General features: G+C 35.8%; 1 protein-coding gene across 2 annotated transcripts in view; it reads right to left on the minus strand.

Moving 5' to 3' along the window:
• The window catches only part of LOC148954272 (uncharacterized), a 114182-nt gene that overhangs the window by 87507 nt on the left and 8286 nt on the right, over positions 1 to 18389 (minus strand). For both annotated transcript variants that reach the window (XM_089086151.1, XM_089086150.1), the window contains exons 2-3: positions 8717 to 8867; positions 3378 to 3485 (exon numbers count right to left, since the gene is read on the minus strand). In XM_089086151.1, coding sequence (XP_088942277.1) covers positions 3378 to 3485; positions 8717 to 8867 — 259 coding nt within the window. The remainder of the gene's footprint in view (positions 1 to 3377; positions 3486 to 8716; positions 8868 to 18389) is intronic.

Raw genomic sequence — 18389 nt, forward strand, 5'->3', positions numbered from 1 at the left:
TTCCCTCCGCCGCTATTTTGTACCCGACTCGCTGATTGGCTGAGAAGGGGGATGTAACCGACTCGCTGATTGGCTGAGAAGGAAACACGTGATCTAACTGTTTCCCGTTATCGGATAAAAAAAATTCCCAATCGATTACGCAATCAAGTTCTCGGAAATTCACTTCCCCCTCGAGTCCTAGATCAATAACATTGTTCCCGTTAGAATTCAATGCGCATGTGCAACCTTCGTCCCGGAGTTATTACACATAGAAACAACAAATAAATCGATCTTGGAAAAAGAGGTCATTGAGCGATTACGTAATCTTTCTCCCTAGGGACTCTATGACCATATTGTTTCATAATTCCACCCAGACGTGAATCAATAATCCCCCCATCGATTATGTAAATCACCCCTCATGCCATTACACGTGGCCAAACAAAAACAAAAGATCGATTGACCTTGACCCCCATTAGACTCGATCGATAATCCTTGAATAAATTATGTCCCGTCAGCATTAAACTAAATTGTAGATGGCAGCAGGGGTGTTCGTCCCGGACCTCATGATAGGGTTCTACTCATGATTCAAATGAATCCCGTCGCAACCAAAACAACGACCACTTCCAAACTTAAAACAAACTTTCTGGTGTAATAGTTGAAAGTCAGAGACTTTACACTCACCCCCAACATTAAAACTCTTGCAAACATGCATATATTTACATTTTTTGCAAATATCATTCCAGACAAATTGGCATACACCCTTATGTGTAGTCAGTTCATGACCGCTTATCTTGATTGACTTGACCTTTAGTTCGCATTCATTAGTATTCAACTTCATGTTCTCCAGGTCAGATGAACCCTTAATTATGTTATCTCCAAGGTAACTGAACTTGTGAAAAACACAAGTTTGTTTCATCACCTCTTTGTTACAGGAAACAATTGAATATTTATCCGGGTGGAATCTATTAATGATAATTTCCTCATTTTGCTCCTCATTAACATCAGAAGACTTTGGAGGGATTTCATTTAGACGCGACTTAAGGTCTATGATTGCAGATATTTCCTTGCTTATTAATTCTAACTTATCTCTTATTGCTATAAGGGAAAGGAGTGATAAGTCCGATAGAGGATTAGAACAACAATTGCCACAAGTAATAGTTTCAGTCTGGCAGGAGGCATTAGATTTGTTGACTTCGCAATGGTCATTATTACTTGGAAGGTTTGGAGCTAAAAGGGATGATCAAATTTCCATCACAATATTCGCCAGGTCATTGCCCGATAGACGACGAGGGGGAGTAATTGGAAGAAGCTGGGGTTGACTGGGACAAGTATCAGCATAAGTAATTGCCTTTTTTGGACTATCCTTGTTTAAACTATCCTTTTTCACAGAACAATCTAGGCATAGCCAACTTTTAGTCCATTGGAAACGTTCAATTCCAGCACATTCTTTGTAGAAGTATTATCCACAGTCATTGCATATCAAACAGTTTGACGTTGCCCTGCAGCGGTATTCGGGGGCACACTCTCCTAGTCATTCTTGGGGTTTAGGATAAAATGGAGTTTAGTCTCTAATTAAGTCCGTATATAATCCTTTTAATTCACACTTGTTCAAAAACTGGGATTTAATCCTTTAAAAGAATAAATATGTCTTAACAGGTCAGAGACTGAATAGCACCTGAAGCGGATGTGTTTAGGGAAATAGTGGGCGTGAAAGGGGCGTTAGTCGCTCTCCAATCACTTTCAACTGTTAAAAAAGGCACTAGCCCTTTAAATTTCTAATCAAATGAGCCCTTTTGAAGTTTCTACGACAACGCTTTCAATAAAAACCTTATATGCTCCCAGGGCATAACTTATAACCCTTGTCCTGAGAGCTGGGAGGGGGGGCTGTCATCCTCAATGACCTAATTTCCAGAACTTTCTACTACGTTGAAAAAAATGGCTATCTGAAAATTTTGATCGGATGTCTTTGGGGGAATGGTGAGCGTGAGAGGGGGGTTAGTTACCTTCCAATCACTTTTGAATATTAAAAAGGGCACTAGCCCTCTCAATTTCCAACTGAATGAGCACACTTTTGATGTTTTTAAGACAACTCTATCTATAAAAGCATTATATGCCCCCAGAGCATAACTTACAACCTTTGCCATGGGGTCTCTGGGGGGTTTGTCATCCTTAAATACAAAATTTCCAGAACTTTCAACTACGTTGAGCAAAATGGCTATCTCTAAACTTTGATTGAACGTTTTTGGGGAAATGGTGGGTGTGAGAGGGGGGTTAGTTGCTCTCAACTCACTTTCGACTATTAAAAAGGGCACTAGCCCTTTCAATTTCCAATCGAATGAGCACTTTTTCAAGTTTCTACGACAAACATTTCAATAAAAACCTTAAAAAACAATGAAAGTCTTGCCCTGAAAACTGTGGGGGGACTGTCGTGCTCAAAGATATAATTTCCTGAACTTTAAACTGCGTGGAACAAAGTGGCTATCTCAAAATTTCGATTGGAGGTGTTTGGGGAAATGATGGGCGTGGAAGGGGTGTTAGTTGCCTTCCTATCACTTTCGACTATTAAAAAGGGCACTAGCCCTTTGAATTTCCAATCGTATGAGCGCTTTTTGAAGTTTCTACGACAACGCTTTCTATAAGAACCTTATATGCCCCCAGGGCATAACTTACAACCCTTGCCCTGAGGGCTATGTGGGAGTGTCCACCTCAAAAACACAATTTCTATCTGGAAATCAACTACGCTGGACAAAATGGCTATCTCAAAATTTGGTTTGGATGTTTTTGGGGAAATGTTGGGCGTGGATGGGGTTTAGTTGCCTTCCAATCGCTTTCGACTATTAAAAAGGACACAAGTCATTTCAATTTCCAATTGAATGAGCCCTTTTCGAAGTTTCTACGACAGCTTCTTCGATACGGAGTGCCCTGGTCTAACGAAAAAAATAATACATTGTGCCAACATCGTTCTTATATGCCCCCAGGGCATAGCTTAACACCCTTGCCCTGAGGGTTGTGGGGGAGTGTCCTCCTTGAAAACCTATTTTCTCTCCGGAAATTAACTACACTGAACAAAATGGCTATCTCAAAATTTTGAGTGGATATGTTTGGGAAAATGGTGGGCATGGAAGGGGTGTTAGTTGCCTTCTAATCACTTTCAACTAATAAAAAGGGCACAAGCCACTTCAATTTTCAATCGAATGACCCCTTTTCGAAGTTTCTACGACAACTCCTTCGATACGAAGTGCCCTGGTATGGAAAAAAACAAATAATACATTGTGCCGACATCGTTCTTTACTTAGGCAGTGCGATTGCGCTGCCTATGGTAAGGTGATAAAGAAAGGCCCAAAAAATAGGGCTACAAGAGAAGGGCTATAAATTATAAATTGCAAGTAAGTACTTACGTAGCCATGACATCGTGTTTTCTGAAAAGTGTCCTGTATTCTCCCCTGAGAGATAATAGTCAATGTTCTTGCAATAAGTTTCCACGGGGGATCGATACAAATCTGCACCTAAAAAGAAACGTTTTTCAAAGATCCAAAGATATGCGTGGCTCGGTTATTAATCATGGAAACACGATTCTACCTAGATCCCCCTCCCCCAAGATATATAGGACTCAGGAATAGCTGTAGTGTCTGAAATAGGGCCGAGAAAATACTATCAATCTTTCGATAAAATAATAATAGTTTATTGTTACCCTCTGTATATAACAAAGATGCACTAAGAGGAGCATGGAAAAAAGAGAAGAAAAAATTAAAAGGACACTGACAAAATAAAATTTGTGCACAATAATTGACAACATAACTTTTAAGACATCACTCAACAAGGGTCAAATTATATAAGATTTTACATCTTACGACTCTAGGCACTTAATAGAAGACAAACCATGAAGAACAGAGAAGGAAGAACGAAAAGGACACTAACAAAGCAAAATCTTACGCAATTTTCACCAAAAACTAAAATTTACAACCAATAAAAATATTATTGGCTCGCTGGTCAATCACAGACACTTAATTCTGTGTACATGAAGTTCTGAAGATAAATCAGACTTTTAGGAACGAATATAGAGTCCAAATTAGGGCCAGGAAAAGATTTTGCAAGTTATCGATTAATACTTTCACATAGGTAGAAACCTTTTATAGGTATAAATACGAGTTCCTTGGTGTCCAATCTCGGAAAATTGATTCTACCTATAAGAATCTCTCCAGATAAATTAGGCTACCCTTCAATAATGGATCCAAGGTCCCACTAAGGACCGAAACGGGGATTCCAAGCCATAGATACAAACCTGCATCTAAAAAGTAACATGGCAAAATGAAAAATATGAGTTGCTCGGTGACCAAGCAGTTCCAAGGATTCGAGGTGGATTTTAAATCAAATAACTCATATTTAGGACCTATTTTACTAGAATTGTGTTCTCCTTATAAGGAGAACATTGGGGATTAAAATCGCTATTTTGGACCTTATTTAAATTTTTTCACATGGCAAAAGTTTTCCAAATTCATGGAGAGTACGTGCTCTGGAGGAGGAAAGGTGGGGATGGGTAGTTGCTTCTCAGGCCCTAATTAGTACAATAACTCTTAGAGCTAGCAAAAAGGCCTTCTGTTACTCTTTTATTAAAAATACTGCGGGTACCAATGCATGTGCTTCTGGTAAAATTTGTATTTCCCTGTTGTTTGATTAGGTCTGTTTATGTCGACGGAAAAAGTGCAGCTCTAAAAGTTACTGAAACATCCAACTTAGTGAAATAGTTAAATGCTTTTCTTCTTAAATTTTACCAAAATTAGCCTACTGGGGGTACCCATGCATGTGATTCTGTTAAAATAATGATTTTGCTAACTACTGTAAAATTACTGTTGTTTTAAAATAGTATCTGAACAATTTTTATTCCATCCTGTTTTCTTCTAATGGATGGGAAGGAGTCTGGCTAAAGGCCCTGAGTCCTCCATAAAGGAGTCTGGCTCAAGGCCCTGAGTCCTCCACAAGTACATCCATGAGCAAAGAGTGACTGAACATATATCGGCCTGCTAATCTTCACTTTGACAATTGCTTAACAAAATGTTTTACGATAACAATAAATAAAAACAAGTTTTTTTTTCAAACTGAAAATAAGGAGCAGCACTAAAACGCAAAACAAACAAAAATTAATATGTATATGAGGGGGTACCCCCCCCCCCATCCTTATTCAAGACCATGCTCTTTACGCTAAATGTTGACTAATTTTTTGTCTAAATAAGTTTGACCAGTTTTGTCTAATTTTATTAAGAACGACTCCCGAAACACAAGTGCCGTTTAATTAGAACAAGAAGTTTTGTTTTTAAACTACTAAAAAACTTTAGCGTGAAGAGCGAGGTATTGAAGGGGGAAGTGGCCGGTGGTCTCCTAATATACAGAGTAATTTCTATTTGTTTTTAGCTTTAAGGTTGCTCCTTACTTTCAGTTGAAAAAACTTGGTTTTTTAGTAAAAAAAAACCGGTTTCTTTACACAGGCTTAAATAAGCTTCTGAATAATAAACGTTCATGGTGGGAAAAAAGGCCGTTCGATCCGAGTCGTAGCTTAATATAATTTCAAAACCAAACCTATTTTAAAAGAATAAGCAGTAATGCTTGAAGTAAGGAGTGATCCAGAATTAAGGAGTAAAGGGATAGGCTTTTAAAACTAAGTCACATAACTAAAGCAATAGAATTAAAGTCCATTTTTTAGCATGGGATTATAAGACAAATGCCTCTCTTTTTCTATTTACATAATTCTCTTTCATATTTCAAGACAATCCAAATGTATTAAGATCATAATTGACATTTCAGACTTCTCAAGTAGGGGTACAACTTCAAAGAAACAAAAATGGGGGCAAAACATGTTTCATTTAAAAAAAATGAAGATACAAAATGTACTTTTCAACATCTAGGGAGGGGCCAATCTTCCTTTATTTGTTTTTTTTTTCAATGGTATACAAAAAAAAGATATTTTCGAAATTTTATAGTCCCCCCCCCCTGATTTTGCGTCCCTGCTATCAAGCATACAAAGAATGCTATAATTAACGTGCAACATTCGTAGATTATCTTGCCCACCAGATTATTATGAATTAAAATAATTGTAGTATTCAGAAGTTGTTTCCTGTTAAAAGACTATTTTTAAACATAGTGTTGTAAGTTGCCTTTATATTTTTCTTTATGTAAAACAATGTCTCCAGAACCCACAAAAAGTGGAAGCATCATAATGTAACTTCCATCTTTTGTCCATCATCTAACGGATATGATTACCGTTAGATGCTAAGTGGTGACAACGAAGGTTTGGTATAACGGGTAATTTAAAATCAACTTTCTAGTAAACGCATAAAGTATAATAATGAAGGTTCGTCACAGTGTTGTCAAGCAACGAACCATGGCTGGAAGCTTGCACTAATTGCTCTAGGTGTTTGCATTTCCCAGCATAAAAGCTCACATTCAGCATTTGGGGCCTTACTGGAGGTATTTTGGGGATATAAAGCCAATCTCATAAAATTTTTATAAATCAAAAATAAAGAAGTTATTAAGTTTCTGGGCAATTTCTAGGGCAGCACCAGACAATTACGCAGTATTTTTTCGTTGGAGGGGGGGGATACTACAAACCGAATCCTATTTTATGGTTTATCAAGGAGGCACACTTGTGCCTCTTTAAAGAGGCGACCCACCACAATGTTAAGTGATTTCCGGTCCGAGCGGTCGCAGAGAGACAGCAGTGATTGCATTTTGTAGCTCAAGCTCCAACTAAGAAACGTGCAAAATTTCAACCCCCTCTGACTTTATCTTCATGGGTAAAAGTGGGCCGGAAGTTTCGACCCTCCGACCACATCCCCCCTTTAACGTTGTCTGATTGGGCTGAAATTTAGAGGTTAAGCTTTCCTAGGGCCCGGAAGCATATCCTCAAAGTTTCAGCTCAATCCGATCACTCCTTCCCTGTTTTCCAAAAAACAAATATAGCGACACAATGTTCATTTCTCTTTTCTTTTATCAGCCACGCCTAAAGGCCACAGTTGGCAACGGATCCGGGTAAATTTCAGGCTGCAAGAGCAGGGGGTTTGGGGGGCGGCAGCCCCCCAACTGTGCCTCCTAATTTATAGACGTCGTGGTCTTAAGAAAAGTATTTTGTCTAAAAATTCCGCAAAAAAAAACAACGAAAAAACTTATTGATATTACTGGAAAAACCTAGTGCAGCCGCTATTTGCAACATGTTTACATAACTTGTTACCTTTCCCTAAAGTCCAAAGTGTTCCCAAGCTTCTGGTTACTTTTTGCTCCAATTTTTTTTTCTTTACTGCCCCCCCCCCCCCAAAAAAAAAAAAACTGCATACATCCTTGATTTCAACTGATACCCCAGTATCACAAATTCAGAAAAAATGTTATTTCCTCTCGCTGAATTTTTTCATTTTTATTTTATCTTAAAGGAATAATTTCCTTTTCTTATGAGAACATTAATTCTCTGGCTTTTTCCGGTAAAGGAAACCATTTTTAAATAGACTCAGGAAATACAAATGAGGTTGTATTTTTGTCTGTCGTACCTCTAATATTGACGGACAAAGAAAAAGGATTCCAGAAGGTCACATACTCAATTTTTAATCTCTGATTTTAAGCTATAATTAGCCTAGTTAATAAAAGTGAGCCTATAAGATATAGCCTATAAGGTCAGCTCATCTGGATAAGAAATTTCAGATAGATTCAGCTAACCTGGACAGGAACTTAAAAACCGATTGAGAAAACTAGAAACGTTATTCAAGGAGTTCCATCAAAAATCGAAAAAAAAACAAACATAGAAACGCCTTATTCATTTTTTTCCAGATATGCGTGCCGCTCGTTAGCATTTATCCCACTTGAACAAATACACCATAAATGCATTTTCCCCAATTGTTGTGAAGTAGCTGGCCTATCCAATACAATCGCCCTGATTACAGCACTTCAAACTATCTTAATAACAAAGGAATAGATACAACAAAATGCAGCACCCAAAACAGGGTAAAGAATGCCCATGAAAGCAAGGAGCACTTGAAAACGGGGTGCCACTTTCATCCCCCTCAAGTTGTGAAGACCTTAATTACTTCCCGTAGTGTTCCTGTATTTCTCGTATAGTTCGCCTACTTTGTTTGTGGATGACTTTGGCCCCTGCACAGAAAAACATCTTACGTCTACATCTGGGTGAAGACAGATCTTAACTACTATAACAGGAAGTTAACCTGCAAATTAAAGCAATTTCATTTTCAACTTTAAATAAAGAAATAAAAGTAAATTGATTACAACATAGAAGAGAAAAAAAACGTAATTTGTGATTATTTTAAATGTGTTTATGTTGTGACTGGTACACCTAAAGGCCATGTCAGACATTTTGACAGGCATGAAGTAAGCACAAAAAAACTGTTCAGCTGTTCTCAAAAGGAGATTCAGTAGGGTAAAGTAGATCAGGAGGATTGATGCGACTGAACATATATTGTCCTGCTGACCATCCCTTTGAAAACAGCTTAGCAAGCGGTTTTTGCACTTACTTCAGACTTGACAGAATGTCAGATACAAACCTTTAGGCGTAACAGCAACTACATAAGCCAAGCACCTGCATAAAGAATGTTGCCAATTTTATCTGCTTAAAGGTAATTTAAATATCAAACATCTGTTCAAAACAAAAGCAACCCTGGGAGAGACAATGACACCAACAAACACGATCTCAACGATTTTATTTCCGTTACGAGCTTTTAATTCAATAAAATTGTAACTCTACCTTTGGGTCTCTGTTCAGGAAAACATATTCTGAATAATCCCTTTGTCCTTGTAAAAGCGAGGATGTTATTATCAGCTTCTAGTTTTTCGAGTTCAGGGTCGAGTGTTTCTCCTCGTTGCGTAGCTCGATTCCTCATTTGAGTCAGATTTAGCTGGAAAAAAGTTAGTTTACTTTCATTGCACTGTGTTTGAACTTTAAAAAATTTTAAAATTAGTTTTTGTGTTATTATTTATTGAATATTTTTTATGTTGAAAGATGTTTAGAAGATAGAGCCACCCACAGGAGTTTTGTCTTTTATGTTGCTCTTGAGTTTTTGTTATACAATGTAGTTATGTCGTATTTTTTTGGTGAAGTAATAAATATCTGAATCTGTGGTGTAGATAGATAGGTAGACGGATGAAAAAGCTTGGAAAGGCAACAAGGGTTGTAGCTACAAAAAGGCAAAAAAACACGCGCACATTCCACATTATTTCCAGCCTTCAGCAGTCTCCCCTAAAAAAATCTTTCTCTGTCTGTCATTCCTGATTTAATGTATTTAATTATCTTTATTATTTTTTTAGGATGTTATTTTGCTATATTTGTTCAATGATTAATCATTCATAATTATGAGCACAATCCACTGAGCTATTAAGTTCGGTAGATATCCAGATGAGTGGATTTTGCTATCTTGGAAATTAGTTGAGTTGGCTGAATTAAACTTTCACGAATGTTTTCTTAGACTAAACTAAACCCTGACTAGTCTTTTAAAAAATCTATCTCCATCCCTTCTCCCTCTAAAAGGTGCTGAACTTGATGAAATTCCACAAATTTAGTGTTGTAAAAAAAGCTTTCAGAAATAGATATGCAAGACAAACAAAATCCAAGGAAAGCGTCCTGAGTCTCCTAACTTGGATAAATCCTTATTTGTAAGGTTTTAAAAATATCGGAAAAATGTACATTAAATTCGAAGAAAAAATCACAATATGGCTTAAATGTACTCAAGTCATTAGAAGCAGACTCACACGTAATGTAATTAAAACAGAACCTTTTCCGAATATTATTTCCAATATTATTTTTTTTGGGGGGGGGGTAGAAAAATTTAAAAAACGTATCGAAATTTGTTTATTTTCATTTTCGCTACGTTTTGACGAGTCAGACAAACATTTAGAGGGAGAGGGTTCGAACCCCCTAACCCTCCCTCCTGAGCAAGGCATTGTTTCAAGGCCATAGAAATAGGGAAGGAGTGGAGATAGGAGCGTGAAAAAACATTCCCTAGGCTTGATTTAGGTTCAAAATTCATATCTGAAATTTAACTACTTTTCAAAATAGTGAAAAGCCCCTCATCTTGAATTTTACCACAAGTTGAGATGAATAGATGAAGGTCACTAAGTGGAGAAAACTGACCAATTAATTTTTTTGGGCTAATAGTGTAAAAACGTTGGACTGACACTGAAATTTGTTGTTTCATAAAGACCGAGGTCCTAAAAATTTTCATTCCTGACAGAAGGAAATCCACAATTTAATTGTTTTTCTTCTTGATTGCATTTTGAGATAAACTGTTATTATATATATATATATATATATATATATATATATATATATATATATATATATATATATATATATATATATATATATATATATATATATATATATATATATATATATATATATATATATATATATATATATATATATATATATATTTAATTTCTCTTCTTTGGTCATTGGCAAATCTTATAAGATAGACCAAAATCTTGCACAGTGACCCTTTTCATCCTTGATTCTAAGAATTGATGTTTTACATTAATGAATGTAACTTGTAAAATCCCATATCATAACGGAATCAAACAGTTCGTGGTAACGAACTGTAAGTAAGGATCGACCCGGCTCAATAGTAACCGAAACTCTAAAAAACAGAATTTTGATACAAATACATACATAAAAAGAATCAGATTTTAATGCTGATTTCAAATATATAAGTTTCATCAAGTTTAATTTTACGTATCAAAAGTTACGCGCCTGAGAAAATTTTACTGATTTTCGAAAAAAGAGGGAAAGACCCCCTAAAAAAAATAGAACCTTAATGAAAATCACACCATCATATTCAGCGTATCAGAGAACCCTACTGTAGAGGTTTCAAGAACCTATCTACAAAAATGTGGAATTTTCCATTTTTTGCCAGAAGAAAGATCACGGAAAGTTTGACTTTCACACAACTTTATTTTTTAAAACAATAAATAACTTTAGCGCAAATAGCGAGGTGTTGAGGAGAGAACAGCCCCTTTCATAAACGCAATAATTTATGTTCGTTTTAAGTTTTAGTGTCGCTCCTTACTTTCAGTTAAAAAACTTGTTTTTATATTTAATTTCGAAAAAGCGTTAATAAAACAAACACCGAATCAACTATATATATAATTGATAGAGTCTGTAACAAAAGAAAAATTATGGGTAGCCCGTTTATATATATATATATATATATATATATATATATATATATATATATATATATATATATATATATATATATATATATATATATATATATATATATTGTCCATTAAATATATAAAACCAAAAAGCAAGCAAGGCGAGCTGAGTGGGTTAATACTCCCATTGAGCCCGATGAGCAATTGAGCCATGGTTATGAACCTGATGGGATTATTTTTTGAAAGTATTCCTTTTTGGGTATTTTTTGAAATACTGCTTTCGCACACACTTCCTGTTTTCCTTCTCGGGATTTTTCCAGTTGGCTCGATTCTGGCGAAGCTTACAGAGTCATCTACTCTATGTAATTCTACTAGTACAAATCTGCTATACATAATTGGTGGAGTCGATAAGAAAAAAAAAACATTAATGGGAAACCTGTTTATTTGTATATATTACTCCATTAAATATATAAAACCAAATATCAAGCAAGGCCAACTGAGTGGGTTAAGGATTATACCCCCATGGTTTTGACCCCGATGTTATTGATTCTTTGAAACTATTCCTTTTTGGGTAAAAGTTGAATTTGTGGAAAATAGTCGGTGTTAATCTATCTTAGACGGGAATATATTTCTGAAGATTGTGCTTTTTGACCATTCATCTAGGGCCATATGAAAATTACGGTATCACTGAATGGGGAGAGAAAAGATCGCATGGAAGGGTTTAAGCGAAATAAGAGCTTCATGGGAGGGGGATAAAGAGTGAAGCTTCAACGGATTGGGGTAATGGAGGAGCATGCACAGCTGCACTAGTCTCAATGGGCCTGGTGTTGTAATGCATTGTTAGTAGTAGCCTAGCAGTAGTAGATGGATAAAGAATTCGACTAAAGGAGGAGGGGGTGTTGATTTTTTCTTTCCGTGAATAATTATTCCAAATATTACAGTTTTAGCAAGTTTATCACACTTTACTTCATGGCAGGGGGAACGAGTTAAAACAATTAGGTATATTTTTTTTTAGCTTGGGGGAAAGCAACTTCGGAATAATTTAGGGGGAGGGGTATTTTTGACCGATCCTGATAAAACAGTACACGCCACTATTTTTTTTCTTTTTGTGCCTGTTGTCCCACATGCTCTTTGGCCATTTTATTCATAATAATAATAATTTAAAAAGGAAAGTTTTGTTGGGTGTACGAGTTAAAAAGATAATGAATACCCCGCATTGGACTTTGCAGTCCCTACCAGTGGTCCTGATTCCCGTTTCATGATCCTTTGGGCAGGAGATGCAAATGGGGGTTGAGGGTGACATACCCTATGCTTTCGCACACCCTTCCTGTTTACCTTCCCCAGAGTTCTCCATGTATCATGGTTGCAGCGGTAGCTGCAACCTAGTAAAGAGCGAACCACAACCTATAGTAATCAAAAGTTGAAAAACGCGTTTGAAAAACAACTGCATAGTGAAAAAAAATCATCTGACACTGAATCAGGAATGGTAACTATTGTTTTGGGTAATCTTAACGCGTTTAATCTTAAAAGTAAAAGTTTATGGTGAAAATAAATTTATGGTGATTTCGAAAAAGACCCGGAAACCCCTTGACTAGCGAAGGATCAATTGACGTCAGATCGAAATAAAAAGTGCATGCTTCTGTAGGACAATTACAGTCCCCCACCTTAAACATCAAGGAAAATCACTTTTTTGCATGGGTAGCACTGATGTACCTCCTTTTTTTTCTTGTTTTTTTTTCACCAGTGTTAGCGAATGACCAGAACATCATAGAGAGGTGTGTAATAGCTCATTCAAACGGAAATTAATTTTGCTAGTACCCTTCTTAAGTGACCAAAAAGATTGGAGGGCAACTAGCCCTCCAAAACAGTAGACTGCAGTCACTTTTCTTCTTTTTTTTCAAGCCAATGGATTTTCCTCGTTGTTCAAGCCAAGGAACTGTGGGTTTCCAAAGTCGCATCATCATGTATAAAATATCTTATTTTAATACTTCAATTATTATTGGCTCAGTTCGTTATTGAATTATTATGTTTTAGAGGTAATTACTTGGCAAGAAAAAAAAAACAAACTGTTATCCTAATCCAGCAATTGAGACAAATGTGGACTTGAACGAGGTTTTGACCTTACTCATCTATCCAACTACCTAGGACCAAACAGTATAACCGAACCACCAACCAAATAGAAATGTCCAAATCCATGCAAAGTCGTCATCAATAAATGAGCCTTATTCCTTTTGGTGGCCTTTTTTTCAAAGCTTTCGCTATCACAATATTATATGAAAATGCAGTTTTCTCTAAGAAAATGATTTTATTTTAAACATTATTTTTGATCAATTACAAAAGCACGTAGAAGAAGCAATTCCCTTTAAAGTGAGCCATTAAACAGCTTTCTATGATGTCCCAGTGCCCCGGTAGCTGCGGAGAAAAAAAAACGGGAAGAAAAAAAAGATACTTTCGATGCAGAATATCGTGGTTCAAACAACTTTCCTTGTTTTTCAAGCTAATGGTTTTTCCTTGTTCTTCAAGCCAAGGGACTGAAAGTTTTCTTTATTGGGTTTCCGGACAAGGCGGTTCTAGTGGTATTCTTTGTGTTGCGATCTGACGCTATTTCTAGGGGTTTTGGATTTTTTTTTTTTTTTTTTTTTTTACAATGGGACGTGTTTTTCTCTTATTACGTCGCAGCTAACGCAGATATACATATTATTTAAGTACTAACTTAAAACAAAAAAAGAGAAAAATAATCATAAATGAGAGACAAATTACTTAAAAAACTTTTTCATATGCAGACCAACGATCCACAAAGCTTAGTCACCTATCTCCTAATTCTCTGCCTTTATCCCAGAGTCCTATACGTGGTTGAAGGCAAATAATCCAACACTTCCCATGCTTACAACCCGATTTCTCTCGACACCCATTAGAATTTGGGTCGACTCTGGCTGGGCTTACAATCACATCGCTGACCCCCTTCCCGAAACAAATAATTAGCGACACCAGGACTCGAACTCTTGCCCTGAGGGACATGGGATTGCAAATCCAAAGTGTAGCACCATAGCCCGGGTTAGTAAAACAACAATCAGAGGTACTTGTTTAATAGCCGGGCAACACGCGAGAAGTGAAGGTTGGTAAATACTAATAAAATAAAACAAAGTATGATAAAAATATAATAGTTTAGAAATAAATTTGGGCTACATATTTGTACATTAGGGGGAGGGGGAGGGCAAAGCATAGCATATATTAGATACGTCACCTAACTTAGGTCCCTTCTTTTGCCCCTTAAACCCCAAAAAACTGAAGTTTAAATATTTTTCGCAGAGTGAGCAATACCTCACAAGGCAGCGGAAACCTGTTTATCAATAGCATCTCTGAGATTCTATATGCGGTTCTTCTCGCGTGTTGCCCGGCTACTAAACAAATAAGAAAAGGCAAATAAGAAAATGAACAGGTTCCGACATATACTGGATGCATCTCCTCAAAAGGAAGTAAAACAAAAATAAAATCGAATTAAAACCCCTAAAAAAAATAACTTATATTTAAAAAATGGTGAACGAGTGACAATGACACATTCAAGCCATTTCATTCAAATAACTTTCAAAGAAGATGACACGCTGTCAGAAGATTAAAAATCCGACCTTACGGACGTAATAACAGCAGTCAGGTGAAAGCATTTCCAGGCAGGTAATGGATCAGCATTGCAGCAGCATACTCGATCCGGTTTCGATTTCGCTTATCATGAAACAACTAATACACTACCTCATCAATACTTCTCAAGGTGGGCGAATGATTTTGGCAAGGATGGCTGGCCGATGAAGGAGTTAATTTGGCAGCGCTTTAATAAAAGTGAATCCAAAACTAAGCATATACAAAAGATATTTTCATCGTCGGTAGCCATTGGCGAAGCCAAATTGAAAAAGATATTGAGATAAGATATTTATTTTCAAAAGGCTATCACGAACTCTAATAGAGCTGAATTTGCTTCATAATCATGTCAAAGTAAGAAAAAACCAAACAGAAACAACCAAGATAGCAAGAGAAACTTTAAAAATTAATCAAACATAAAATCAACCGAACATAAAAGTGGTCAATAAAAAACCAACACAAATTAGTAAAATATGAAATTCAAATATTTCATTTACATAGAACTAGCAATGAACTTTGTACAATTGATGGCAAAAAAAGAAATAGGGGGCGGGAGTAATACTTATAAAGTTCGCCAATTCCAATTGGTTAAAGTTTTTTCTGTTCTTTAACTTAAGATGGCAAAAGAAATTTCATTTACAGCCTCGACATTCAACAATCAAGCAGACCGGAATTCATTCGAGTAGGAACGTACAATTTTGGAAAGGGCAAAGAGTCCTAAGCAATAAAAAACAGACTGATTATGTGAATTTTTTAGAATTAATGGAGGAAATAGTGGAATTCTATAAATCTCAGAGTGGGGGTGCACCCAGCCTGCGTTCCTGAGACATAAGATTCATAAATTAAAGAAATGATGAAAATCAAGCAACTAAACAAATCTGAACCGGTGTCGATAACTTTTCACGGTTTAAAGAAAGGGAGACCCTATTGTCCGACCCTCCCCCGGGAGTCCGAAGAAAATTGTTAATAAAAGATACATAAGATAGCTAGCCTTTTTAGACTGATTTACACAAACTTTGCGCCTCTAACCCCCTAGAGTTACCTCCTAAAAATTTCTCGTTGACTCCGCTCTCTACTTTTGGCTTCACGTCCAAGCCTTTGGTAAGCAGAAAGTCAAATACTGGGTAATCTCTTACAAAATCCTCTCCCATCCATCAATTGTGATAATATAAAAAGCATTAGCAAAAATATTTTTTTGTCAATGCTTTTTGCATACAAAAACATTTTTATATTCTTTTTATTTTTATTTATTATTTTATATATATATATATATCATATATATATATATATATATATATATATATATATATATATATATATATATATATATCATATATATATATCATATATATATATATATATATATATATATATATATATATATATATATATATATATATATATATATATATATATATATATATATATATATATATATATATATATATATATATATATATATATTGGTTATAGTTTATCTATTTTTGGTTTATTTATAATTAGTTGTAATTAAATAGTTGAGGTTTATATAAATAGTTCAGATAATAGGTAAGTAGTTACGTGGACTTTCGCGCGATCGCAAACCTTCATTGGTTTTCTCCAGCGTGAAAGTGTTGTTTAATTTATTTATTTGTTTATGAATGTGGATTACTAAACTTATGAACTTAACTTATGAACTAATTGTGTGAAATGTATCAGAATACTTTGATATACGTTTTATCCCACTCAAGGATAGCATATTCAGTCGATTGGTCCGATTCTAATACCTCATGTTGCTCCTAAGATATTTTGAAGTTTGTCGTTTTTAAAATGTGCAATTTGTCGTCTTGTCTTGCTCACAGAAATAGTTTAGAGTTGGAGCTTTTGATGGCAAAATAGTTTCTGTCATGTGTTGATGCTTAAAAATAATCTTCCTTGAACAAAAAGTTGCTTCTCAAGAACGATTAAAAAAGCGGAAACAGATTACACCGCTTTTAGGGGTCCTGTAAAACTAATGGTGATTAACCGTTTCATCCACCAACAACGATGATATCTAAAAAAGAAAAAAAAAGCGAGATGCCTTATCAGTGTTGCCAGATGCCTAGAATAAATAAGTGTAGCCATAAAAGCAAAACTGTGCAGAACCTACCATTTTTCGAGCAAAAATGGTCCCAACTTGCAATTTAAAAAATGCCTGAAAATTTATGATGCCACTTCAAAAAGTAAGAAAGAAAAGGAAATTCTCCTCTTGCTAGTCCACAGGGTTTCATTTCGCCTGGGTTTTCATTACCAGTATACACTGGGTTTTTATTTTCGCTTCTTCATTCTGAAAATTTAATCTCGAAGCGTAGATTATAAGCATGAAAATGTGCCAGTTTGTAATTTTAGTAAACATAATAACAGGACGCAATGCGTAGTAGACTAATTACCTTTTGCTGCAGCGAACCATATCAAACAGTTCGTGGTAACGAACTGTAAGTAAGGAGCGACCCGGCTCAATAGTAACCAAAACTCTAAAAACCATAATTTTGATACCAATATATACATCAATAGAATCAAATTTTTATGCTGATTTCAAATATATAAGTTTCATTAAGTTTAGTCCTACCCATCAAAAGTTACGCGCCTGAGAAAACTTGCCTTAATTTCGAAAAAAGGGGAAAACAACCCATAATAGTCCCAGAACTTTAATGAAAATTACACCATCAGATTCACCGTATCAGAGAACCATACTATATAAATTTCAAGCTCGTATCTGCAAAAATGTGGAATTTTGTATTTTTTGCCAGAAGAAATATCACGGATGCATGTTTATTATTTTTTTTCCCCTAGGCTGGTCGTATCGATCCAGTAGTTGTAGAATATCGTGAACGGGCTCATCTGAATGGAAATTTAAAGTTCTAGTGCCCTTTTTAAGTGACCAAAAAAATTAGAGGCCAACTTGGCCCCCTCCCACGCTCATTGTTTTCCCAAAGTCACCCAATCGAAATTTTGAGATAGCCATTTTGTTCAGCATTGTCGAAAATCTAATAAATATGTCTTTGAGGATGAGTCAATCCTCCACAGCTCCCGGGGGAAGGGCTGCAAGTTATGAACTTTGCCCATTGTTTACATATAATATTGGTTAATGGGAAGTATACACACGTTTTAGGAGGGATTTTTTTCGGATGGGGGGGGGAGGGGTCGTTAGAGGATCTGTCCATGGAGGGTGTGTCCGGGGGGGAAGGGACAGTTTAATATAATGGGTACTAGATATTTTATAATTATTTAAAAAACAAGCAGAAATTAAATAAAAAAACAAGTTTTTTCAAGTGAAATTAAAAACTAACGTCGAAATTTGAAACGAACAGAAATTATTACGTTTATGAGGGGGTTCGCCCCCTAGTCAATACCTCGCTCTTATTCACCAATTATTCATGTATGGTGAGCCAAAATCAAAACTGCGTTAATTCAAAAACGTTCAGAAATTAAATAAAATAACAAGTTTTTTTAACTGAAAATAAGGAGCGACATTAAAACTTAAAACGAACAGAAATTATTCTGTATATGAAAGGGGCTGTCCCCTCCTCAACGCCTCGCTCTTTACGCTAAAATTTGACTCTGTCACACAACTTTATTTTTAAAACAATTAAAAACTTTAGCATAAAGACCGA

Source organism: Artemia sp. Qi Xiang Cuo, chromosome 3 (assembly GCF_049724085.1).
Source record: "Artemia sp. Qi Xiang Cuo chromosome 3, ASM4972408v1, whole genome shotgun sequence".
NCBI lineage: Eukaryota > Metazoa > Arthropoda > Branchiopoda > Anostraca > Artemiidae > Artemia > Artemia sp. Qi Xiang Cuo.